Consider the following 27,922-nt stretch of genomic DNA (forward strand, 5'->3'; position numbering starts at 1 on the left):
TTGGCATGAACCTCGAGGTGCCACCTTGGATTGTTCAATTTGAATTATATTAGGCTTCAATTTCATGTGCATATATTGCTGGAACAAACTTTAAAAAATCACAATAACTTGTTTCATGCCGTCGCCTCTGTCGGCATCAGCCCAGTAAATTGTGCCTTCCTGGCGTGCACCTCAAGATGGCGCTTCAGATGTTCCGATCGGTAGAAAGCCTTGTCGCATTGGGTGCACTGGTACGGTTTCACGTCACTGTGCGTCATCTTATGCCTGGCCAGACGACCGGGGACGATCTTGTGACAAATGTCGCACCAGTTGCTCTTTGACGGCGAGGTTTCACTGGGCTGGGCGTTGTCCCTTGTTACGCCTAATTCAACTGAGAAGGAAAAGAAAAGGCAGCAATCAATCAATCACCGAACTTGAGCAGGGGTAGCGTTTCATCAACATGTTTCATCTGACAACTTTCTTGGATTTTGATTGGCTGAGAAGCAACATTACTATGGTAACTGTCGGATAAAACCGGACCTGTGGGATTCAACGTCCGACAAGTCCTTTAATAAAATGCTCCCCTGAATTTGGTATTTTCATGGGTGTGTCATACCTTCTGATCTGGACAGCCAGGAAATAAGAACAAATTTCAAAGACATTTCCAGAAATAGGACCATTTATGAATTTTTAGGGGTTTTTTTAACAGTATCCAATGAACAATGCACTGTCTGGCTGAATAAAAATCAACAAAAGCACTGATTTTTCACCTCATATTAAAAAAAAAGGAATAACGTAGGATATGAATAAATGAATGAATGTTTGATCATTCAAATACATAATAGAAATTAAACTAATTTGACCGCTTTTGTAACAGAAAATGAAAATCTCTTCATACATGCCAATAATTGATAATCATGGACAATCATGTTAAATCATAATTTCTTCAAAGATATTGAGGACTACCACACATTGTCTATTTCATTTTGGTGCATTTTTGTCAAAAAATTTGTCCATTTTCTTCTTTAAAAAATGCCTAATGGATTTGATGATAAATTCAGGTATATCACATTTTATGTCAAGTAAAAAACATCAGCAATGAAGAGGCTGTTACGACAATTTAAAGTTTGATACAGAAAGTAGCATGCAAAATAATACAACAGTTAGTGCAATAAAATCTAGAGTATTAGTATCAAGCATCAACCAGGCTGGCAGAACTGTGCCCTGTAACACAAAAGAAAATTCATCAATCACAAGTCACTAACCAATCAAAATCATTGTTGCATGTGTACTTTGATCAAACCATTGACCAGGAACCAACCAGATTTGTTCTTTCACATTTACAACCCATCATACTTTTTGGTGCTACAGGCCAATGGAGACCCAGGGAATAATTTTGCTTTCCAAATTTAAATAGCAGCATTTTTGGTCATAAGAGAAAAGCTCTCAACTAAGTAATGTACAGTCCTATATAAAAATATGCTACACAAATGATTCTATGCATAGCAGTCTTTCAAAAATGTGGAGTAAATTGCAATGTCACAACTGGAAAATTATTCCTTGAGGCCCATCTTGACAAGGGTATAATTTATTTTAAGTGTGGTTTGGGTAGGGGAAGCAAAATGAGACAACTGTTTCTACAGATTTCAAGGAAAATTATTTGAAAATGAAATCATTGACTCCCAGACATCTGTAAATAATCTTTCCTAAAAACAGAAAAGCTAATGATAAATCAAGCATGTATTTTCATTTCAAGTTTTGCACCATATCTGCCGAACAAACATTGGTTGGACCACTGGTCAAAGCCATGACTTAAATTGTAACTTTGTAAAAGAGGGCCCACAATGTTACCTTGAAGAACACCATGCTGCAAAACCTTCAACTAATAACTTGAACAACACAGAGCGTCACACCGCAGTCACACCAACACAGACCGATCAAAGATATCACATTATTTTTATTGGAATACCATTGGTCAGTTCGGAGTCGGATACGTTGGTGTGACTGTTACAATAACAATATCACCTGGAAGCATATGCCAGCCAAAGCAACACAGATGCATAAACTTTTTCGCCTGGTCTCAAGAAGTGACTATGTTGCCAAACCACAAGACATCACCGTGAAGCACACGCGGACTAAAGCTACATGAATGCAAAACCTACAGACTCTGAGACAGTTCAAGCTCGACACAGATACTAGGGCAAGGGATTGTGGGAAGGGGTAGATGGAAGCCTGGGTAATCTTACTCACGTAGCTGTTTATGATCGCTTGGAGCATTGCCATCCTTGAGATGTTGCCAGAGGTGCCTCTTCAGATGCTCCATTCGATTGAAACCCTTGGGGCAGATCTCGCAGTTGTATTTCTTCTCCCCGGTGTGCGTCCTCATATGACGGGCCATGTGTCCGCTGAAGAACTGCCCGCAGATCTTGCATTCATGCGCCTTCACCCCAGCATGCGCATCCAGGTGACGCCTCAAGTTGGCCATAGCTGTGAACTCCTTGCCGCAGAGGTCACACTTGTAAGGCTTGACTTCCGCATGGATCTTGATATGCCTGGTGTAATCCTTGCGGCACTTCAACACCCTGGGGCAGTGCGGACAAGGGATATTCTTACTCGGTGTGGGGCCTCCTTCGGAATCTCTTACCTGTGCAGGTCTGGAGGACCTTGACGGCATCGTTGGCAGGCCCATCACGCAGGCACCGCACTTGTAGATCTTCACGCCGTCTTTCATCACCGTGGCAGTCCTGGTCATCTCTACTTCTTGGTGGCACACCTCACACTGTACGGTCATGACCTTGTGGGTGTCCAGGTGAGGGATGAGGTTGTTGATGCAGCACAGGACATGGCCGCAGGTTTCACAGGTCACCTGAGCTTGAAGACATATATGATCATCCACCCGACTCTCTTGGACTTGACCCTGGGTAGGTTCCACCTTCACTGGTGATCCGTTCAAAGGTTCAACGTTGGTCACGGTGGCCATGGGCGGAGGAACAGGTAGTGGATCTACAGAAGAAATAAACTCAAGAATGTCAATTTGAATTGTTCAGAAAATATGTGAACAGTATAAAGAAACAAAATTAAACAAATAAGAAATAAATAACATCAGTGATAAGGCTTCCATTCAGAAAATGGAAGAATGGAAAAAAGGAGAAACAGAATTATCAAAATCATATCAATTTCCAATTCACGAAAGCAAAAACAGAAGGAAAGACAAAAACAAATGTCGAACTTTGTAATTCACTGCTGCATAACAGGAAAATCGGGGCGATCTCACAGTAATCATCCTAATCCCCTCCCTCCATTTAACTCCATTCAGTGAAGTTCAATGACAGTTGCTCCGATGACAACTGCTCCGCTGCAAAATTCCACACATTGATGGAATGGCCAACTTCAACCCTGCTATAGAACACCATATCCTATCCTAAACCTAACATAAAACCCTATTGCAACCCTAACTCTATATCTTAGACGAAAAAGAGCTAGCAGCAAACGTGTCTCCAGCAACCTTTGCCCTCAACCAATTACTCCTACTCGCCTCCATCACTTGCAGATCTTCCATGTCTTCCCCTTTCCCCTATGGCTAGCCACCTCAAACTTAACCCTAAATCTCCCGGGGTATTTTGATTCTTGTCATTCCCGGGGGGGGCCATTATGGCCCCCCCTTAAGATCTCGGCCGCCGATCGCGCGAGCGACGCAAAAATTTGCACACTGGTAGTGTGCGATGTAATCTACAAGGCTGTATGGTAAAATTTTCCAAAATAATGAGATTTTATTTTATATGAATTAATTATGCTAATTTATGCATAAATCATACTTTTTGCTCTAATTCACTAAATAAAGCTCCTAGAATGCTAATTTTTGGTAAAAATTTTCTTTGTAGCATTCTTAACAATCGTAATTCAAAAAAACTTTGCTTTGGAAATAAATTTCTTATGTATTTTATTGTTTTATGAATTTCTTATGTATTTCTTTGTTTTTTTACTTTTTGTTTTTTATTGTTTTTTCAATGGAAATTGTTCCAGACATAATTCTGATCATAAACAAGGCAAAATTAATTAAGTTTAATCAGTAAAAGTAGAAATAATGAAACATGAATTTTGGCTAAATACGCAATTTGCATTGGATTTGTACATGAAATCACGTTTATGAGCAATTTTGGGTCTGACATGCACTTGCATAATGTTGCGTAATGTCGTAACCGCGTACCCGGGCGTCACAAATTTGGTCTCAAAATTTGCGCGAGACTTGAATGTAAAAAGTCAGTGAGCTGCGAGGTGAAAAAATTTCGCGCAGCAGATATATCGCGAAAATTGTTGAGGGGGGGGCCATTATGGCCCCCCCCCCGGGAGTATTAGGGTTAAGTGTCCTTCTCATAACATGATTTATATCCCTTACAATATTTTTGTCTAGTTACATCACATACTGAAGCAGCCTGGCATCAAGCGTCATACAAATTTGGAATTCAACTCCATTCACTAATTTCACAGGTTTATATCCGATTCGTCTTATGCCAATTCATCCAAATGCCAACTCGTCTATTATCATTTGGTCTACTATCAGTTTGTCCACTACCCACACGGTCTAATTGCCAATTTGTCCACTCACCAATTTGTCTAATAACCAGTTGGTCCAATAGCCATTTAGTCCATATACCATTTGGTCTAATTCGACTACAAATAAGTGTAAATTGTGCAAAATGAATGAAAATGAAATGGATATTAGACCAACTAAGTATAAGAAATGGTGATTATTTGATGATTGGACCAAATGGTTGTTAGACGAAATGTTGATGGATGGAATGGCATTAGACTAAAAGAAAGTAGACCTTGTGGTGAGTGGATGATTTGGCAGTAGACAAATTGGCAATTCACCTTTCTCACATTAATAAATATCTTGTAGAAGCAAGCAGGGTGACTTCTGCCTTAAGGCCTGGTCACACCGCCCGAGCGTTATTGGAGCGGTCGTGGAGCGGAGAGAAAAAATCATCACCGCTCGCTACCGTTCACCATTTTCGATTTCTATTGGTTTTTTGGTTTTCTATTTTTTTCCCCCAATTTTGTGAGCGAAATTCGACTCTCTTTCCCTTCCACTCCACGACCGCTCCAACAACGCTCGGGCGGTGTGACCGGGCCTTTACATAGACAAAGGAACACAAATGAGTTGCGAGCAGAGCTGCCGATGTGAACAAGGATATAATCTGACATCGGTAAGGAAGTCAGCAGTTTCAAAGAAATAACGTAGAAAAAAATCTAAAGTTCTCTACTTGGCAGCTTTGTGTAAGGTGTTTGTATTTAACAGTCAGACCATATCATTGGCAGTGTCTTTCTATATATTGAATCACACAATATTTTGCTATTTTACAGCATATTACAGTATTGTTAAAGTCAGGCAGATTCATTTTGCAGAAGAAAAATAAGCTTCTATGCCATGGGCGTAGTTTCCTTCAGCAAGAAATCTATCCACATTGTGCTGCACTCATCCCAAGTGACGTGAATGGGTACCTGACAGAAATTTATTCCTTGAAATGCCGAGTGCTGGAAAGGTTGCTTGAGCTACAGCCAGGGTAGTAATATCCAAGTCCACTGGAAGTGCATAGAGACGTTATTCATAATGTGCTATATGCTATACAAGACTGACTATTATTATCACTCTAGTCTAACGTTTCTCATAGGATCCCCCCCTCACCACATACCTGGCTCAGGGATTCCCTGGAGGAAATTGGCGACACTGGCCCAGTCAAACTCTTCTGTATGTTCTTCTACCACTGCACGTGCACCGGCACCACCATTAATCACAACCTCGGCGGTCTCTGATGCTGTCACTGCTCTTGGCGCTTCAACTGCCTCGGGAGCTTCAACAACTTCTCCAGCAACTGAAGCTGGGACTTCTTGAATCTCACCTACAGATATGTGAAAAAAAGTAAAAATCTCAATAAGCCAATCTTCTCTCTGTTGATAAATTGCCAAAGGGCAAAGGCAATGCAAATTTTAAGACCAGGCACCCGTTTCGAGGTTACGCTGCCATCTTTTGTAATGAAGAGCGGTTCCGCAATGTTGCGCAGATCACTCATCGAGAAAATTGAAACAATGTACGTTTTCAATTGTCTCTGCAAGCGATAGAACAAGGTTTGACCTAATATGGGTAGTCATGTGTTTATTTCCCAAGTCCAAGTAATATTTTCAAACCAGATGAAGCGAAACATGTAATACATACTTTGGGAGTAAAAAAAATTGACACCTCAAAAATTCCCATTTTAATAAGGAAAAAGATCTGTCATGAATGCATCATTATATATGGCTGGAAAGAGTATCTTTTCCCAATTAATTTGATACCATATTTATTTGATATGTGCTAGCGCTTGGATAATCAGGTATTTATTGCAGTGATGTAAATTTTGACTTGCGCCAAAGTAAGGCATGACTGCAATGAATGAATCCAGATGCCATGACGTCATAATCCAACATGAGTTAGCAAACATGTTTGCAAATCCCTTTTTTTATTGAAACTAATTTCAGAACTGATACCAAAAAGTGTTTATCAAATAATTATGATGTAAAATACTGAAAAAGTGTTCTGAAATGCATGTTAATGCAACCGTTGTAGGATTATGGCATCATAGACATCAAGATTCATTCATTGCAGTCATGCGTTACTTTGGCACAAATCAAAATTTACATCACTGCAAAGAATACCTCCTGATCATCCAAGCATTAACACATACCACCTAAATATGGTATCAAATTATTTGGGAGAACATACTCTTTCAGGCCATATATAATAATTATGTGTGCATGACATACTATTTCCTTAAATTGGGGATTTATGAGGTGCCAATTTTTTTTTACTCAAATGGTATATAAAATTCTTCAAAGTCAAATTTCTCCCAGTCAAACAAATGTTTGTGGTCCAAAAGATTTCACTTTGGCAAAGTTTCCTGGAATTAATCATACCTGTAGTATCAGCTTCATGAGCTTCTTCTTCCATGGGTATTTCTTCATTGGTAATGCCCACAACCTCCTCTTGGACGACTGTCTCCTGGTTCAAGATTTCACTGTGCAGCTCCATATGGAAAGGAATGTAATTTGGGCAACAGCATGGCTCTCCACAGACCCCACAGCTGACTATTTCGTGAGTACAAGGGTGTGGTTTGACATCGCCAATGATCTCAGAAGCATGAAGAGCTTTCTCGAGGATATCATCAGGATGATCCTGTCCTCTTGTCTCTGCAGCCTGCTTGGTTTGCTTCACCATGTGGAGCGCAATGTAGTTGGCACAGCAGAATGTCTCACCAGAAATACCACAGACAACCTTTTCTCCCAAGCACGAGTGATCTTTCAATTGTTCCACAGGTGATTCAGGGGCTTCCTCTGGGATCCGTTCGTCAACCTTCATCTGGACTTCTTCTCTGACATTCTTGAGGATCTGGTCTTTGGCAAAGTCGGTTGGTTTCTCTCCATGAAGTTCCATGTGTATGGGTATGTAGTTTGCACAGCAGCAAACCTCTCCGCAATGGCCACAGGAGACTGGATCAAAGGTGCAGGAGTGTTCCCTGACTGTCCTTCCACCATCACCACCTTGCATGGGCGTGACTTCCTTCTTGACTAGACGCCCATCGATGTAGTCTTCGGCCTTTTCTCCATGCACTTCCATGTGATAGGGAATGTAGTTGGCACAACAGCAGACGTCACCACAAAGACCGCACACAGCAACATCGTAGGTGCAGGGATGTTCCTTGTAGGGCTGGTCATTCACTGGAGGACGCACAGGTTTGACTGTGAATCAAGAACAAGGTAAATATAACAGCAATCGATATCACAAGCTCTGTTATACCAAATACAGTCAAACAAACAAAAACGACTCCAGTTCGATCAAAGCTATCATCTATGATTTTCAATAGCCATTTGTAGATTGTTGTTTACTTGTTTTGTTGGTGTAGAAAAAGACTTAAAAAGAACTTTTTGATGATACTTGTGAGTAAATGTTTGAAATGAGGATCGGACTGGTGATACTGTATATAATCCATAAAGCAAAAAGCGCTTCCTGTAATTTATATATTATTTTCTAAAGCATGCCAGGGTTGGCGATTTTTTTGATTTTTTTAAAAAAATAAAAAAAATCGGATTTATTTGATTTAAATCAGATTTTTTTGATTTAAATCAGATTTTTTTGATTTTTTTAAAAGTTCCTTCGAAAAAAAGGGTAATTATCCCCCCCCCCCTTACTCTTACAATGACATCAATATTGATGTTATACATTTCACCCCTAATATTGTTCTTAACCACATATTTTGTAATTAAAATCCAGTAAAAATGGACAATTAAAAATAAATTTGAGGAATCATGTATCTGAACTTACTTCTATCATACATAGGCCTATGAAGGAATATTCCATAGGGAATTCCCAGTGAGTAGAGAAAATTCCCTCTGGGATTTTTCATTCAAATATTTAAAAAATCCAAGAGAAAAAATCCCTTATCAAAACTGCCAACAAACCCTTTGCCAATCACTAGTATTCATGTATATTGTAAGAGAAATAATTCAAATCAATGATTTTTTTCAATTAGTCACAGCTTTACAATAGTCAAAGAGAGACTACAACTGTATATGTTTAGGAACTTTTTGATAAAAAGCTCTTCTCTTGCTACAGATATAGATGCAAAACTCTCAGTTTTGGAGAACAATATAGGAGATAGCTTAGTCAAAGGGTGACTATACTACATTCTGTTACTGTGATTTTTTTTTACATTAATCTACAATTTTTATTCCCATATTCTCTACAAAAAAATCTGTTTGATCCATTAAGTATGAAAAAAAATCTACTTACTTTTACCTTAAAGGATAAAAACTGCAAAACTGCTTAAATTACAACATATGTATTACAAAAAGAAGTATTTTATTTTAAATGAGACACAGCTTACAACTGCCAATGATTGTAACTGAAGTACCTGCATCTTAACATTAAAATGCAGTGTTAAATGTTTATTCTGAGTTTTGCAAATTGTTGTTATAGAGCTCTTTCCATTATTACATGCAGATACAAAACTTCCATTATTTGTAGCACTGAACATAAAATGGGCTGCAGTGACTTAAAAGGTTTATAAGAGAAAGCTTTTCTCAACAGTCAAATTATGACTGTACTACATTATGTGACAGAATGACAGAAGTAGTTATGTGTAGGTGAAGGATCAAAACTGGAAAACTGCCAACAAACCTTTCTCATTGACTTTTATATATCATACATGTATATATTTTTTTACAAACTGCTCTCTGAAAAGTCTTTGGATTATGTGAAAACTTTATGTTAAGAAAGAAATTGACTAATAATAACTGACAAAGAATGTAAAATTTCAGAAGAAAAACTTGACATAATTTACAAAAAATGAGTACGTATTGACAACATACATCTGTAGTTTTTAAGGAATAACCTGATTTTATTAATTTGTTTTAAGTAGATATGAAGACTTTGTTGATCTTTTATTGATATAAAGTTAATTCAAAGTTTTTCAGTTGACTTGAAGAATTAAAACTGCATTGAACAAATAATTTGTCCATGATTTGTACATTTTTCAATGGAAGTGATTTAAATCAATGATTTTTTTAAAAAAATCATGGTGATTTAAATCGCGATTTAAATCACGATTTAAATCAACGTGATTTAAATCCGCCAACCCTGATGGGTGCACATCCAAAAACTGAGATAAATGTCAGCGTGATACAGGATATGACAAATTTCTGACAAACAAATTGAAAAATCTAAATATTGTGACATTGTCAACGAATAAAAGATACAAAGTCACTGCAATCTTGCCTTATAGAATTTAGGCCTCAATGTGCTTCTGACAGGAAATCGACCTTGACAGCCTATATCAAATAACCCATACATTGTCGACTACTGTCTACTTAGTATATCCCAATCCAACTTACCAGGGTCCCAGAGAAATTAATCTCAAACTTTATTTGGTACCAACAGTGTCCCTTAATGAAACCACCTCTATTGCCTAGTAACCCAAAGATTTAGGATTGATCGTAGGACACTTTTTCACAAAAGAAAAAACACAATGTACCATCAGCATGAAAATCAATGGTAAAATCAAGCACTATATTTTACATTACAAGACCTTGGTCACACAAGGATAACTTCATCTTACCTGGGCTTGCTTCAGAAGATGTAGCATCTCCCCCTGATCCAAGAGAACCATCCATGTGAGACTTCACATGTCGCTTCAAGTGCTCCTTCCGCATGAACTTCTTTGCGCAGATATGGCACTGGTACTGCTCTTTCGAGCCAAGGTGTGTCTTCAGGTGCCTCTTGAGATGTTCTGAACGGTTGAAACCCTTGCCACACATGTTGCAGACATAGCTCTTCTCTGCAGAGTGGCTCCGCATGTGCCTGGCAAGGTGTCCCGAGATACCCTTATTGCAGATATGGCACCAGTTGGGCTTCTCGCCAGTGTGCCTCTGGATGTGACGCTTGAAGTTGCGGCTGTGCGAGAATGCCATTCCACAGAAGGAGCAGTGGTAGCGCTTCTCGCCTGAATGGATGCGGAGATGCTCCCGGAAGGACCGGCGATCGACAAAGCTCTTTGGACATTGTGGACACTCCAACCGCTGCGGCGTCGATTCACTGACTGGCGAATCAGGCGGCAAGACCTTGTTGCGGAGAATCTGATGGAGGCGCATCTGTTTCCTCGAGCGGGAAGTGCAAATGCTGCAGATGCGTCCACCTTGAACTCGAGTGGCTGGGAGGTCACCCAATTCCTTCCCGCACTTGCCGCATGTGTCAGATTCCTCATTGTGAATCTCCATGTGGAATGTTATGTAGTTTGCACAGCAGCAGCTGTGTCCGCATATCCCACAATTCACCTGGTCGTTCAGACATTCATGCTCCTTCACAACTTCGGGCTCCTGCTGACCAAGATTTAGGATATTGTCCATCGACATTGGCATTGAATCTGGAAGAATACAAAAATAATACATCATCAAGGGCATTAGTAAAGGATCACACATACATGGCACATTTGGCAACAGTGTTAACATGCCCGAGGCATAGCCGAGTTCTTTCGTACTGTTTCAAAAACAAGAAGTGTTTTGCCCAAGCAAAACAGTATGAAAAACATGTTTTATAAGATAATAATGTGCGTTTGTATCATTTGATCCTCATCTCCATGGAACTAGTCGCAATTATCAGTCATTACCAAATTCACCTATAAGTTAACATGACTGATTTGTCCTGCGAGAGATTTTTCAACAATCATTTGATGAGGATTCCTATCACTATTTTAACATATTGCAATAATACCTTGGTCACATTTGCTCTACGGCGCCGTACAGCGAGTCGAAAACAGCCGTATTATTAATTTCAATTCAAACCACCTATATGTAGTTGGTACAAAAAATGTCAAAACGGCTGTTTTCGACTCGCCATACGGCTGCCGTAGAGCAAATGTGACCAAGGTATAAGTAAAGAAGAATCAAGGATATTTACCATCGTTGCCAAAATGATCCAAGTCTCCTTCATTGAAATCATCACCATCAGGAGATGCAGGGGCTTCATCTGAAATAGATATAATTGTGATTAAAGGTCAGGGTTCCCAGCCTTTCAAGAAACCATAATTCCCTGATTTTTCCCTGATGAAGTTTTTAAAATAAAAATTCCCTGATAATCATTTACCCATTCCCAGTTTTGCATGTTTTCTAAGTCGTTGCAGTGAATTACATGTATTTTCAGTATGAAACAATAGTGTAAAACTTACCAGTACTATTACACAGGCATGTAATGGTCTCCCTTCTCCCCATACAGCCATCCACCTGAACCCATAACCACCATAACCAGTCATTCAATGGATGTTGTTTTGATATGCAACAAAATATAACGGACTGACTACCGCGCTTTTCGACTTTTTGAGCCGATCAAAATTGTAACTCTTCATGACAGAGCTACCCAGTCTCACGCATTATGCGTGAGACTCAAGCATTTTGGACTCTTGTTCATCCCCTCAAATCTCTGTCTCACGCAACTATCACAGCCTATCCCCATATACATTGTACACAATGTCTGTGATCTCACTCAGATTCACAGAAAATCTCACGCATAGCTGGTCTTTGAACTTGCATCTCTGTTATGAAAAAGGCCCCAGATGTCAATTTTTTCCCCCATAAGGCATTGCAAATTTCGGCCTGTCCGCTGGAAACGATAGGTGGTCCACTGTATTGTGAATCCATCAAAATGATTGTGATCAAACTTACTATTGATTTCATCTCAGGTAAAACTGATTTTAGCTGGTATTGTATGAATAACCGAGACCAATTAATATAAAGCTTTGCAATCGATCGTGGGCCGATTCCAACGATGGATCATACACTACAGTCCATGCATTCCACAACCTATTGCTAAACACTATGGCCCGTATTCTGAAGTCGGGTTTAACTTAAACTCAGGTTTAAAGTTGTAGTTCAAGTATGGACAGCCAATTGTTACATAACCAGTAACAGTGGAGATATCATACTTTCAGTTCATTCGGCTCTCAAATCATTCATAATTGTGTAGGAAGTATAAACAGATGATTGTCTTCACCATCGATGAATCAGGAAAGAGCACAGTAAACATAAAAAACATACAACTTAATAAAAATTTTGATACTTTTGGCTTCCCATACTTAAACCACAACTTTAAACCTGAGTTTAAGTTAAACCCGACTTCAGAATACGGGCCCAAGCTATGGGGCACTGTATTGGTTACATGACATATGTTCCTACAATAACTGGTCAGGGCTTTATTTTGTCTAAAATGTAGGGTTAGAGTTAGGGATGCAATTAGTATTTTTTGTTAGGTTTCGGATTAGGTTTAGGGTATGGTGACATGCTTTGGGTATGCAGGGTTCCCACAGAAATTTGAAAACAAGATTCTTTGACTATTCCCGACTTTCCATGACCACAATTTTTTCCAGGATTTTCCATGACTGTGGGAACCCTGTGTGTGGAATTTGGCACCGGGCAATTGTCCCTGGAGCAAATATCATAGAACCCCCTGACGTATCGATTTTACCTTTCATATAGACGATTCCGGGATGAGGTTTTGCAATAGCCACCCTCTGCTGTGGACTGCTCTGCTGCTTCTGGAGCTGTGGAGACGCCCCTTGGTTACTGTCTCTAGCCCTTTTGATTTCGTCATCTGAATGGATCTTCATGTGACGCTGGAGGTGGAGCCCTTTACACACCTTGCCGCATACGGGACACGACTGGAGTTGCGGCGAAATGCCTACGTTCGCGTTCACGTAGGAATTGACCTTCATTTCATCTGAGAAAGACAAGAAAACAATGATATCAATAATACTATATTCTGAATACTGTTGAATAACATTTGTAATAACAGTTGTAATAACAGTCTACAGCTACTGAAATGATTCATTTTGATTGACTGATTCTATAATGGAAACAGAGAAAAATTATCACAGTGATAAATCTCAATAAAGGTATCAAAATGTGACATAAAGGTTTATATTCAGGACTTCCTTATAACAATTCTTGTTTGAATATCGGCTCTCTTAATTGCCAAAATTGGTAGAGGGAATAAGTTTGCTTTACAAATTTGAATAGCATTTTTGATAAGAGAAAAGCCCTCAACTAAGTAATGTACAGTCCTATGTAAAAATATGCTATACTAAAGACTTGATGTGTAGCACGAAAAAATGTAGAGCAAATTGCGATGCGACACCAGGAAAATTAATCCCTGTGGTATATTACTTAGTCCAACTTACCGAGCTGCGGATGATCCTTTGGGATGGTACCTTCACGAAGGTGATTCAGAAGATGACGCTTCAAAGGTACCCTCTTCGGAAACCCTTTCCCACAGGCGCAGCACACAAATGGCATATGCCTGGACAGTGGTCTCGGTATCGCATACATGTTCTCCTGGACCGGAACGGCTGGCTGGACAATGGTCGGCTCTGGGGGGCTCTCCAAAAGCGGTGGGCTACCGACTTTCCGCTTGATCGCCACGATATGCATTGGAAGCCTGCCACCCGTTGCCTTTTCCAGGGTCTCCGAAGGCTGTCGGTCGATAATCCCTTCAATTACACTATGCAGTGGAGGCCTGCCGATTCTCCCCTTCACTGTGGTCTCCGCTGGCGGCCTATCAACCCTCTCCTCAGACACCCTATGCAGCGGAGGTCTGCCAATTCTACCCTTCATCCCTGAATAGAGAGGAGGCCTTCCAATTCTCCCCCTCACTGTGGTATGCAACGGTGGTCTTCCAATCCTCCCCTTCACTGTGGAATGAATTGGTGGCCGCCCAATTCTACCCCTCATCCCTGTATACAGTGGCGGCCTGCCCATTCTCCCCCGGACTGGTGCACCGTGCGAGCTGGATTGGTTCTCCTGCTGCTGTCTTTCGACTCTTGCGTGGATCAGTTGATGCCGATTCAGGTGGTATCTCTTAGAGAAGAACTTGCCGCAGGTATTGCATTTGTACGGTCGGTACCCACCGGCATGGACACGGGCGTGCTCTTTGAGATGCTTCAGGAACTTGTACGACTTGTCACACTGGAGACATTGGTATCTCTTTCCCGAGCCGTCATCAAACCCGTCGTCTTCATGAAGATCATCATGGAGATTGTCTTGATCGTCTGTTTCATCCGCTTCCACCTTCTGGAGTTCTGCTCCTGCTCCGCTTTCTGCCTGCTCCGGTTTACACACGTTGCAGATCTGGGGATAATGAACAGAGTAGCACCATGAATGAAATTCGACCATCAAGATATTGATGGAAATCTATGAAACCACTGACTGCATTTTGGAAGGGGTCACTGAACAGGCTCAAATGTTGTGCAAAACCAACTGTTAATGGACTATTTAAGAGCTTGGATAGACTGAAACTGACGTGTATCCTGTGACAGAAAGACTTTGGAATCAGTTGCTACTTAGCTTTAGCCAACCAAAATGCACAACAAAGTCATCATCAACCGATGAATGTTGTTGTTTGAATTGAGCAATTGATTCTAAAAGTTTGTGTAATGGGACCAGGACAGAAATTTACCCACATTGTGCTGCACTTAAACCAGGTAAGGTGAATGGGGGAATGGTCTAGTGCTTAGAACTTGAGAGTTCTAAGCACTATAAGGCTGGTGTAATCATGATGGCTCCTTTTTGAATAGATTGCATCCAGATAGATTATGCTATACAAATGATTCCATGACATTTTCTCCAGTAGCAATTACGAGGCTTTAAATTCTACATGCTAATCAAATGGCTGACTTCAACACTGGATTAAACACTAAACCCTACCTTAAACCTCACCCGAAACCTAACATAAAACCCTGTTGAAATCCTAAACTTATTTCTTATACAAAATTAGGCCAATGGCAATTATCACAGGAGCAAGTGTAGTGTCACCATACAAATGCCCAATAGATGTTTACAATTATTATCATCACCTGAGATGTGGTGTTTACACCTGCTGGGGCAAAGTCCATTCCACAGGACCTACACTGGATCATAGTCTCTTCATGATTCACCATGTGAAGCGGGATGTAATTGGTACAGCAACAGGCATGGCCACAGATCCCACAGGTCACCCGATCATCAAGGCAAGCATGTTCCTCTGGGACTGCACTCTGCAATGAAAGACAAGGATAAGATTATCAAGGCAAGCATGTTCCTCTGGGACTGCACTCTGCAATGACAGACAAGGATAAGATTATTTTCTCCATGCAGGAGTACAGCAACAGGCATGGCCACAGATCCCACAGGTCACCCGATCATCAAGGCAAGCATGTTCCTCTGGGACTGCACTCTGCAATGAAAGACAAGGATAAGATTATCAAGGCAAGCGTGTTCCTCAGGGACTGCACTCTGCCATAACAAACAAGGATAAGATTATCATGTGAGATTTAACTAGTACAGCAACAGGCATGGCCATAGATCCCACAGGTTACCCGATCATCAAGGCAAGCATGTTCCTCTGGGACTGCACTCTGCAATGAAAGACAAGGATAAGATTATCAAGGCAAGCGTGTTCCTCAGGGACTGCACTCTGCCATAACAAACAAGGATAAGATTATCATGTGAGATTTAACTAGTACTACAGCAACAGGCATGGCCACAGATCCCACAGGTCACCCGATCATCAAGGCAAGCATGTTCCTCTGGGACTGCACTCTGCAATGAAAGACAAGGATAAGATTATTTTCACCATGTGGGATTTAACTAGTACAGCAACAGGCATGGCCATAGATCCCACAGGTCATCCGATCATCAAGCAAAGGCAAGCACATTCTTTCGAGACTGCGCTCTGTAAACTCAGCTAATAAACAAGATTATTTTCTCCATATAAAGTGAGAAGTATGGCCAAAGATCCCAAAGGACACACGATCTTGAAGGCAAGCATATTCTTCTAGGATGAACTCTGTAATAACAAACGATAAGAATACCTCCTTGTGAAGTGTAGTCTGTAATCTGGGCAGATGTGTGATAACTTTGCCGTAATGCTAAACATAAGTTATGTTCAATGCCATCGAGTGTCCTGATCATCATCGCCACCACCATCGTCACCACTATAATCCTCATCATCACCACCACCATCATCATCATCGCCATCATCATCATCACCACCATTCTCATCATCAACATTAGAAAAAAAATTACTCCTACCTGTGATGGCATATTATCTGGGGTGTTTGCTGCAGGGGAAGGTTGCTCCTTCATCGGAGGTTCTTCATTGTCCGGGACAGCCTCCTCTTCATCAGGAGCAGAAGGCATCCCATTGGTCAATGCAGTAGCATTGGCAACTGGAAATACAAAGAGAAAGTGCAAAGTGAATCTCACATGTTAGAATAATATATCGTTCAGGCTTAAGCCTTGAACATCTGTGCCTTTAATGCGATGTCACGCCTGACCAAAGCTCAATAGAGGCTTTACCCCAGACATATTTGAGACAATATCCATCAGTTAGAAATCATTTTATATGAAGTAACTACCAATTTTTTTTGTTTTAGTTGTACATAAGGGTTCCATGGTAAGTATGCTAAGTCTTATTTTTCATCTTTACAGTATGTGACCAAAGAACAAAATCCATTGATGTTATAAATAGGGCTGCAAAATATGACAACACTGAAGTTTTTTAAATTGAAACTTCCCCAAATAGATCTTTTTTGGTTCATGGTACACTGCCTCTCACGTAATTGCAATAAAATAGGGTCTCAACATATTTTAGATAGGAAATCTGCCTTTGAATAATTTCAATAAAACCCAAGATCTAACACCATTCCCCTTGACTACAGCAATACACAACACCACAACCATAAAAGCACCCAAAGTGTATGATCTTACATGTGGCAGCGATGATTGCTGCAAGGTCTTCCTTGCTGTGGCCCTGAAGGTGTTCCTGCAGTGCTTCCTTGGCGCTGAACACCTCGGTGCATACACCACACCTGAGGACATTCTGACTGTTGTGTTGCTGCTTCATGTGTCTGGCAAGGTGTCCTGGGCTGGTGTAAGTCTTGTCACAGATCAAGCACGTCTGCTGATGGTTCTTCTGAACGATATCGTCTGTAAACACAAGAACAACAAAACGATCATGAAAGTTCATGTGTTTAAGCCAGTTCGTAGTTTTTTTCTGCGCATGATCAGAGGAAGGTCATTGGTACTATTAAAAGTGACATGGTGGTTTATGAGATTAGCACCAACTTCGATATCTTGATTATTCATATATTCTTTTCAATTGTGTTTTTCATTTACAGCCACAAAAAACAACAATGCATCCACGAACGACTGGTATTTCACGGTTTGCCAAGTAGATTGTGCAAAGTAGAAATGCAATACCTTCATAAAGTGTTAATTGGTGTGCTATTCTAGTCACCTGGTCTATTAAATGATAATAATAACAATACCAACATGCTTATATAGCGCATATCACTATTTTATTCATCCTCTATGTAAGGCATGCTTACATAATATCTTGCTTTGAAATCTGCCTATCATAATGAAAGAAATGAAAGGTCAATTGACCAAAATTGTCCATGAAGTAACTACGAACTGGTCTATTGGTGGTAAATAACAAAGTGTTAAAATTTTGATCTAAAACACAAAAAAAATCATGACGAGTTGCTGTACCTCAAAACTTTCAGCTTCCCTCAGCGATGTTACCGGATTTGACTTTAATAGTGGCATAATGATCAATGATCGGGTCATTGACATTCGGTAGCTTGTATAATCCTCCGTCAAATCGGGTCACATCGCTGAGAAAGGCTGCACTCAGCAGGAAAAAATTTTTGAGGTAACTCTCTCAAGAATATTTGTGTGTTGAGATTTAAACTTTATCAAATTGAGACCTTGGGCTCGAAATAATGATTGTTGTCAGTGAATAACACAAACAAAACAGACTGATATATCAGGGGGTGGGAGTTTCACAAGAGCTAGGAAAGAGTATAGTAAATATAAGAAACATAAATTTTAAGGAAAAATGTGTGACGTACTTGGATTTCCATAATTTTAGCACAGAGTTAGACTATGGTTTAAGTTCAACCTGACTTCAGAATACAGGCCATAGTGATTTTCACTGACAAATGTTAAAAGCTACTGAAATCCTTACATCTGATTTACTCAGCACAAATTAGTCAGTGAAAATGATTTATTAACTGCTCCCTGAAGCACTCCCCATGTCCCAATTGCATATGTAAATCATGTTGGAAATTCATACACAAAAAAAAACAATTAACTGGGAGGTGTTTCACAAAAATTTACATGTAAGTATGACTTAGAGTCGCACTGAAATGCTTAGTTGCGTGCATTATAATAGCCGTTGGTCGGATCATGCTAAGAGGATGTGCACAACTGCGTATTAATCAATAAGATTGCGCATTACCGGTACATATATACGCGCCGGCATTTAAGTGCGAATTTAAGTCATTCTTAACTCAGTGTAAAACAGCCCCCAGGTACATGCAGGCTTAGTCTCTAGCAAGGGGACATAGCTCTAGCTTACCTAGCTGTGTTTTAGAACAGGTAACACTCCCGTCTCTCATATGCTCCGTCAGATGCTTCTTCAATAGCTCACTCTTGTAAAACCCTTTCTGGCAAATCTGGCACTTGAATGGCTTCTCCCCCGTATGGGTTCTCATATGACGGGCAAGATGGCCCTTGAAGTTCAGTCCACAAACCTTGCAATGGTGTGGCTTAACGTCGGTGTGCGTCAATAGGTGGCGCTTCAGACTACCGCTCTGCGTAAAGGACTTCCCGCAGGTATCGCAAGAAAACGGCTTCAATCCCCTATGGATGTTCGCATGTCTCTGCAGATCGGTCTGCGAGATGAATTCCTTACCGCAGTCCGGGCACGAGTGCTTCAGCTTCGGTTCCACCCGCTTTAGTTCTTCAGAGGGCACCTTGCCGTTGAGGAGTTGGTGGAGGCGCAGCTTCTTCTGGGCTCTTGATTTGCAGATATCGCAGATGTAGGAGGATTCGGTCAGATGGGAAGGCGCGTCGTCCTCATGGACCACTGCCTCCTTTCCGCAGCCACCACACTTAACGTTTATTGAGGACAGTAGAGGGAAATTGTCTTTCAAAATCTCCTCTTTATTTGGGCTAGGATTCTGTTGAACAGTGAGCTTAGGGTCTGGGGAGTTGGAAAAAAAAAATCATGAGTGGTGATGAAGTATCAAATGGTACAGACTCATTTTATTATCAGTACTTTGAAGCCTTTGTTACAATCTAAGAAACAATAAACATTTTTTAAAGGATGGAAAGCAGTTCATCTCTTCACCTTGTTTATTTACTATAGTTTGTTTTATGTTGTTTATATGTTGTACTCTCATATCCCTGAGAGGGGGTCGATATAGTGAATAAAATCTAAAAATTATTTCAAGGATGGAAGACCTTGGTGAAGGTTTGAGGAAAATCCAACAGATTAAGAAAGTTATACAAATTCTATTTCTTTCTTTATTTTGTGACGTCATATACCAGCAGCTGCCACATACAGGTATGTTACGTAATAAAAAAGGTGTGAATTTCCAAACTTTAAATGGTTCATGATGAATTTTTTTTATTTCAGGAGCAGGTGGGTGTTTCATAAAGCTGTTCGTAAAATTATGCACGACTGGAACATGATCTTAGGTCCTAACTCAATTACATAGGGATATATCACTTGGCATGAGAAAGGGTTACCAGTTGTGTGTAAAGTCATTTGTATCTTACGAACAGCTTTATGAAATACCCACCAGATGTGAAATGATTTGTCTGTTCATGTACTTGGCAAGTCAATAATAAGAACCATTTTCGATTATTTGAGATAATGACATTCCATTTATTTTGCTTTTACTTCACAATACAAGGAAAGCTACTGGCATTTGACATCATAAATAAAAAATATCAATTATTTTTTTTATCTTTGATAGATTTTCCTCAAGCCTTCACCCATTTTATTTTTAATGCTATTTTTACAAAGAACTTCTTATCAGGGTGAACTTTCCCTTTAATTTAGGTTACACTTCGTAATTCTGAAGGTTCTTTATTCCGAAGATTTGTAATTCCGAAACACGTAAATTGCCTATACCTCGATGTTCATTAATCCGAAAACGTAAAAGGGTTCGTTAATCCGAATATTTGTGGCGTTATTCCGAATGTTCGCTAATCCGAAAACAAAATAAGGTTCTATGTTCCGAAGGTTCATTAATCCGAAAACGAACTAAGGTTCGTTGTTCCGAAAGTTCGTTAGTCCGTAAACGAAATGATTAACGAACCTTCGGAATTACGAACCTCATTTCGTTTTTGGATTAACGAACCTTCGGAAATTAAGAACCTTCAGAATAACGAAGCTTCGGAATTACGAATGCATGCGTTAATTTAAACTGGCTTATTATCAGGGCACACTAACCTTTGGTTTGTATTTCCTGTTGGGTTAAAATAGTTTCATCCTTTATCTTTGATTCTAGCTTTTCAGCTGTAATCAGTGTTGTCATCGCTCGTAGGTCATTGACCCTTCATCATCTGAATAGAATGAAAAGGAATAGAGGATAGGTCAACAATGAAAGGTCAACTTAAATAAGTTTTACTGGTCCCAGTATTACTGGAATAGTCTCCCCAGCAACATCCCTCCATTCATGGGTTTATTTCCAATTCGTCCAATTGCCAACTCGTCTAATATGAATTGATCTACCATCAGTTTGTTCACTCACCACATGGTCTACTTTCATTTAGTCTAATATGCCATTCCATCTAATAACCAGTTGTTCCAATAGCCATTTAGTCTATATACATGTACCATTTGGTCTAATTAGACTTAGTGTAAAATCATGCAAAATGAATGAAAAAGAACCAGATATTAGACCAACTGGTTATGAAACAAAAATGGTGATTAGACGAAGTGACCATTGTACCAAATGGGACCAAATGGCTGTTAGTCGAAATGTTGATGGGTGGAGTGGCATTAGACAAAGTGAAAGTAGACCATGTGGTGAGCAGACGAGTTGGCAGGAGACGAATTGGCAATTTACCCATTCATGTTCTTTCAATTTTATACATACAGGCCTAAGTTATTAAAAAAAGGAAATTAAAACCTATATTTTCTACATTATTTTCATTTTTTCACATGTGACATCCCCATTATAATGTAAGCTCTTGTAGAAAAGAATATATCATGATAATTGTAATCATAATGGCAAAAAGGGAGAAGTTGCCTCCAATTGGATTCAACTGGTTTTAATAGGGAAATTGGAAGAACTGGAACCAATTGAAAACCAATTGAAACCAATAGCCAACTGGTTCCAGTTGGCCAATTGGTTTTAACTGGAACCAATTGGCAACTGGTTTTCAATTGGAACCAGTTGTTCCAATTTCTCTATTGAAACCAGTTGGCCAACTGGTTTCAATTGGTTTTGCTCTAATTGGTTTTAACTGGATTTTGGTCCTGGGAAGGTAAACCAAAAAAAAGAAAATTTTTCAACAAAAGTTAACCCTTAACCGTCATACTCCTATAATTTTTATGCCTATCTTTTTTTTCTTTCAAGATCTGAAAGGAGATATGAAAGACATAATTTGTACCAAAAATTGCTATTCCTGAGGCATCATTTACTAGTAGTTGGAAATACCAAAATCCCAATTTTTTGCATAATTTAGCATAAATGAATAGCATTAGAAAAGATTAAATTTAGCTTAAATACGAATTTGTAGATTACATAATCTTGACCCTTGCAAATTTTGAGGCAATCAGGCGACCCATGGCCGAGATCTCGGGGGGGGGGGGCATAATGGCTTATAAAAAGAGATAGAGCCTCATCAATCTGGCTGCACAGTGGCTGCCGGGCCCCAATTGGGCAAAACAAATTTTTGGAGTATTCCAATTCTGATGTCTATTTCTAACAATAACATATGGATCGGATGTAAAAAAAATGACCCACTGGCGATCGGGGGGGGGGGGGGGTACATCCAGCCAATGGACCCCCCCCTTCGAGAGCTATAAAGATAAAATATAGCCTATATTTTTAATGGAAATTTGCCCTTTAGATTGAGAACTTTTTTTTGGGGGGGGGTAGTTTAACGCTTTTAAATTGGATCAAAGTCACCTTTCATTTTTTACCATTATACCATTTTTTTGCTTGTTTGTCAAATTCATTTCCTGCAACAAAATTTCTGCCCCTTTTTGAAAGATCCTGGATCAGCTCCTGCTAACCCCACAAAGCCAAAGAAAAGGGTAATAAATTAGGCATGTCACTCATATCCTATCCCCCCCCCCCCCCATCAATGTACATGTGATGTAGTTACCCTGCCCAAGCTGGCCCCAATGTCGAACAAGGTACGGTAGGTAAAATTAAATCACACAAATCCAATAAAACCCAGAATCACCAATCAATTTCAATTTTCTGAGGGTGAACTCCCTCGTTTCACTGAAATGGCAGGAAGGGGGGAGGATTTTGCTCTACAAATCAGCGGCAGCTAAATTGATTCAATGGTTGGCCCTAAATTAAAAAGGTGAAAGGATGGCCCCATGCAGGGTTTAGTCTTTGGTAAATGACAAAATTCAGACCTTCTTGTAGAAAATCAACCAAATATTTCAATTCTGGAAGTTATTTTAAACACATACCACTCTATGTGCAATATTTCACATCAAAATACTTGTGGTAATGTATAAAACAACAGATTTTCAATCGAGTCAACCAGGAAAAAAAAACCCACACACATGCAATGTCATAATAACACCAGCACACGACGCTATCGCATTGGGTTATATTCGATAACACACGCACACACACGACACACACAAGCCCCTTGCCTTACCATTGCCGAGTGCCCTAAATTTTATGTATGAATTGAATGCACGCAGTTGCAATACACGCGGTAGCCTATACACGTTCGTGTACGTGTACGAAGGTCTATACAGCATGCATGCAATATGTTTTCAATATAAACGTGCGGGGGCCGCGGGGCGTCATAAAGGCTCACAAAAAAGTATAACACAAAATTACACACTTATCACGGCTAAAAACAGCACGATCCACTCAACTAAGCAATCACAAAAACATTCTTGCAATTATGTACCGAAAAATAATTGAAAATACTCACCCAAATCGTGGAAATTTTGATGAAAGTGCCCTAAAAAAAATTGCGTGATACGCACCGGAAGGAGACGAATGCGACAAAATGGTCTTGCTTTTTCAGACCCCAAAAATGTCTTTGTTTAATCTTTAGACGCCCTCCCCATGGATCGTTCCATTCGCATTGCGGGTATTACAACAAAAATATACATGTATAATCCTTCCCCATCTCTCTTTGATTCCCTTGCCCTTTGTTCTTTTCTCTTTTTCTCAAATATTAATATATCGATATTATTCAATCCCGTTTATAAAAAGCCATGCATATATCGAAGCATATGGACACATTATTTTTCCCCTTTTAAAACCTTGCGGAAGGGGGCCGAATATAGCTCGGATATTTATGGGCATTATGTAGTCTTGCATTCCATTCATCAGTTCCAACTACTAAACCGATTTTTTAATTAAAAAAATCCGATAGACATACAATCTTGAATGTTTGCGTTCTATAAAGATCGAATGAGTAAAAAAAAGGTAATCAATGTGAAAAATTATGATCGTACGTGTCCTATATTTATGGACTCTGTCACATCAGCTATTTAACAATCAATAACCTTGGCCCGTGCTAACTCCCCCCCCCCCCCACTCTTTAATTGTCTCGGCATTTGTGGCATCCCCTCCCCTGAACTCTCGGGACTGCTTGCACCCCCCCCCCCCTTCTCTCTCTATCTATCTCCCTCTCTCGTATCTCTTCTCGATCGCTCCCTATATAATTTCCACATGTATATCATTTTCACAAAGATAAAACACACACAAGAGAGAAAATATACAAAACAAATTTGAGTTCTTTTTAAAGGAAATCTGAATTATATTATAATAAATTATTACCATCAAAATTATCAATATCTTTCTGAATAAATTCTATATAATTTTCTGACATAAAATGTATTTACTAGACCATACAGAAAAGAAACTTAACAATAAATACATTTTCAAAGGGCCATTAAATTCCAAAAGTAAATCACATAAGATGTAAGATACATACACATTTTCAATAACTTAATATGGTTGCCATATTAATTGTAGTATTATCAAAATCATAGTAATTATAGCTCCACGGACTTGTAGTAGTCACAGTGGAAGAAGTACAGTAATAACAGCATAATGAATTAATACATATATATAGTACATTTCCTTATTGCAGTTTGAATTAGTAATTGATATCATATTGTTGAATAATCATAATCATCATGTACAAATATGAGTTGGTTCTTTTAAAAAAAAAATATATATAGAAATGATGAAAGTAATGAAAATATTTATAATATTGTTCTAGTAAAATATCTCCTGCATGATATAAATACACATATTGATGAATCAAGTAATAACTTGCATAATTAACCTCCCATAAGCAAAATATTTACCTAACAGGGGTTGCGGTACACTTTTCAAAGTGGGGGGGGGGTGCTGACCATGCAAAAAAATCACAATCATATGGTCATTTTTATGTTTTGGTACATGGTTTTGGAAAAAGATGGGGGCTGAAGCCCCCCCCCCCCCCTCCTGCTTCCACAGCCCCTGCCTAATAAGTGGTAGCAATTTTTGTAGGCTAAAATATGAAAAACAAGTTGAATTTCTTCTCATTAGAAATTGAACAAAAAACGAGGATCCCTATAGATCTGAATTAAAGGGGAAGTTTCCCGTAAAAATACCAGAAAAATGTATTTAAAAATATTGATGAAACCTGGTTTGAGAAAAATTTGTCAAGGATTAAAAAAATTAGGATTTTTATTTTTTAATTGTGACTTTACTTGTGTGCAGCTACCCAATATATTATATAATTTTAAAATGCATAAATTTCAATTTTTAATGGTTCATGATGACTAAAAACTGTCTTTCTGGAGCAGGGGTGAAATAATTTGTCTGTGATATACTGAAGGTACAATAAAAAAAAAAATTTCACTTTTGTGAGGACGTTGACATTTCATTGATTTCTGTTACTTCACGAAATACATGAGAAAGCTGCTCGCTAATGATATCACAATATAAAAATATATCTAATTAAAGCTTTTTATTTTTGATAGATTTTCCTTGAGCCTTCACTAATATTTTAAATAATTGTTTCTGCTTACTTCCTAAGTAATAAACTTTTGTCAGTGTGAACTGCCCCTTTAATAGGCAAAGTTACCTACAGAGGCATGCATGAATAATATGTGAAATGAAAATACATTGATACATACATATAGGTACAACTTTTTTTATAAACTTTTTTTTGTACACATGGCATACACAAGAGTTTAAAGGTACCAGTGACATAATACCTTAAATTGATCAGAATTAAATTGAAAAAAAAGACAGTCTCTCAGGGCCACAATACAAAGTTTTCTTATATAATTGGCACTTTAGGTATTGCTGCTTTATTGCAAATGAGTTTACTGGCATCTGAGTTTTTGAAATTAAATAGTTTGGCTGACATTTGTATTGTCATGAAAATAAATGGCGCTTCAAGTAAGGTTTACTTTATCATTTCCTTTCTTCACACTCTTTTTTTTCTTTTGAGGGGGGGGGGTAATTTTCTTGGTTTACTTGAAATGAGCTCTCATGTACTTAATTGGGTCATTCTTATATTAATACTCCAATGTGTTTCTCTGCATGATATTCCTTGAACTAATACATTTCAAGATATATCACTGTTGCTCAATAAAGAACTTCCATACATCATTAATAGTGGAAGCACGATAGCTCAGTTGGTAGAGTAGGGGTTTTGGATTCCTGTGACCCGGGTTCCATTCCCGTTCAATGCGCTAGTGCCCCTTTGGTATGGCATTAATCATCATTACCAGGTCCTTCGGAGAGGACCTTAAGCCGTTGGTCTTCTGGTTGCTTGCTTACAAGTATTCATGCTTTCTTAGCAATCAGGTAATAAATCAACACCACCACCATTTCATTATGCAGTCGAACCCTTGAAGAATTAATATCATACAATCTAAAGCACTAAAGTCGATAAATAAGTTGATTCTAAATAAAACAATGAGAAATTATATGTACCAGTATATTACTGCCGTATTGTGTGTATTAATGACTGTGACGCATATAATAGCACTTGGTAAGTGTTACATAATATTTGAAAATGAAAGACTATATAATATATATGAAAGCACCAATCCAAGATCATGAGCTAATAAAGAAATTAGAACCAATACAACCACATTTTTTCATGATGGAAAGACTGAGGCCTGTTTCATAAAACTTGTTATATTAACAGATTAGCAATAACAGTTAAAAGCTACTGACATCTGTTATTATAACAAGTCTTTTTACGAAACAGCCCTTTGGTTTACAAGGTCTAAAAGAAGGTCGCAAAAAAAAAATCTAATCAAATTGTGAAAGAAGTTTGTAAATTGTATGCTCATGCCTCATGGGTATTCACAAAACAATGTACAAGATTATAAAAAACAAGACTCTAAATAGTTATGATAATATGACCCTAAATATTTGACATAAATTTTTATCAATTAATTCATCCTAATAATAATGTTCATAATATTGAGTCAATTTCTAATGCACATATATCTATTTCAATGAATGCCCAAGGCAACTAAGAATTCAAAATAACAATCAGCTCAGAAAGAAAAAAATATTATTGTCAATGACTAGAAATTATTATGTGATTCATAGCAATAAATAAGCACACTTTATTACCAACATTATTCAGAGTCTGATATTGAGATTCATGATAAAGATTTGTATATTACAAAATACAAAACAAAGTACTGCTGAACTATATCATGGAAGCACAGAGAAAGAACAAATACTGTACCCTTTAGCCAGAAAAAAAACAGCCTCTATATATGGAAGCTTAAAAGTGCCACCGAGATGTTGAGATAATTATCTCGGGAAGTCGACATCTTGATAGCAAAAGATAAGATGACGAGATCCCAGATCTCATCATGTCGACATCTTTTAGAAGAGATGATGAGATGACAAGATCCCGGATCTCATCATGTCAACATCTTTTAGAAGAGATGATGAGATGACAAGATCCCAGATCTCATCATGTCAACATCTTCTGGAAGAGATGATGAGATGACAAGTTCCCGGATCTCATCATGTTGACATCTTTTAGAAGAGATGTTGAGATGACAAGATCCCGGATCTCATCATGTCAACATCTTTTAGAAGAGATGATGAGATGACATGATCATGGATCGAAGATCTTGTCATCTGACCATTTCTTCTAAAAGATGTCGACATGACGAGCTCCGAGATCTTGTCATCTCATCATCTCTTCTAAAAGATGACGACATGACGAGATCCGGGATCTTGTCATCTCATCATCTCTTCTAAAAGATGTCAACATATGACGAGATCTGGGATCTTGTCATCTCATCATCTCTTCTAAAAGATGTTGACATGATGAGATCAGGGAT

General features: G+C 38.9%; 1 protein-coding gene across 1 annotated transcript; it reads right to left on the reverse strand.

Moving 5' to 3' along the window:
- On the reverse strand, window positions 1-23,624 carry LOC121417579. The gene is made up of 15 exons (XM_041611313.1): window positions 23,524-23,624; window positions 20,840-20,952; window positions 18,956-19,582; window positions 17,302-17,520; window positions 16,624-16,760; window positions 16,050-16,131; window positions 15,408-15,610; window positions 13,737-14,682; window positions 13,025-13,276; window positions 11,465-11,533; window positions 10,128-10,931; window positions 6,931-7,752; window positions 5,673-5,879; window positions 2,230-2,982; window positions 1-370 (listed from the first exon to the last, which is right to left on the reverse strand). Exons 2-15 carry the CDS (start codon window positions 20,922-20,924, stop codon window positions 114-116), a joined length of 5,463 nt encoding a protein of 1,820 aa, XP_041467247.1. The 5' UTR covers window positions 20,925-20,952; window positions 23,524-23,624; the 3' UTR covers window positions 1-113.
- Between the last annotated feature and the right edge of the window lie 4,298 nt (window positions 23,625-27,922).

The sequence above is a fragment of the Lytechinus variegatus genome, chromosome 6, assembly GCF_018143015.1.
Source record: "Lytechinus variegatus isolate NC3 chromosome 6, Lvar_3.0, whole genome shotgun sequence".
In the NCBI taxonomy this organism is placed as follows: Eukaryota; Metazoa; Echinodermata; class Echinoidea; order Temnopleuroida; family Toxopneustidae; genus Lytechinus; species Lytechinus variegatus.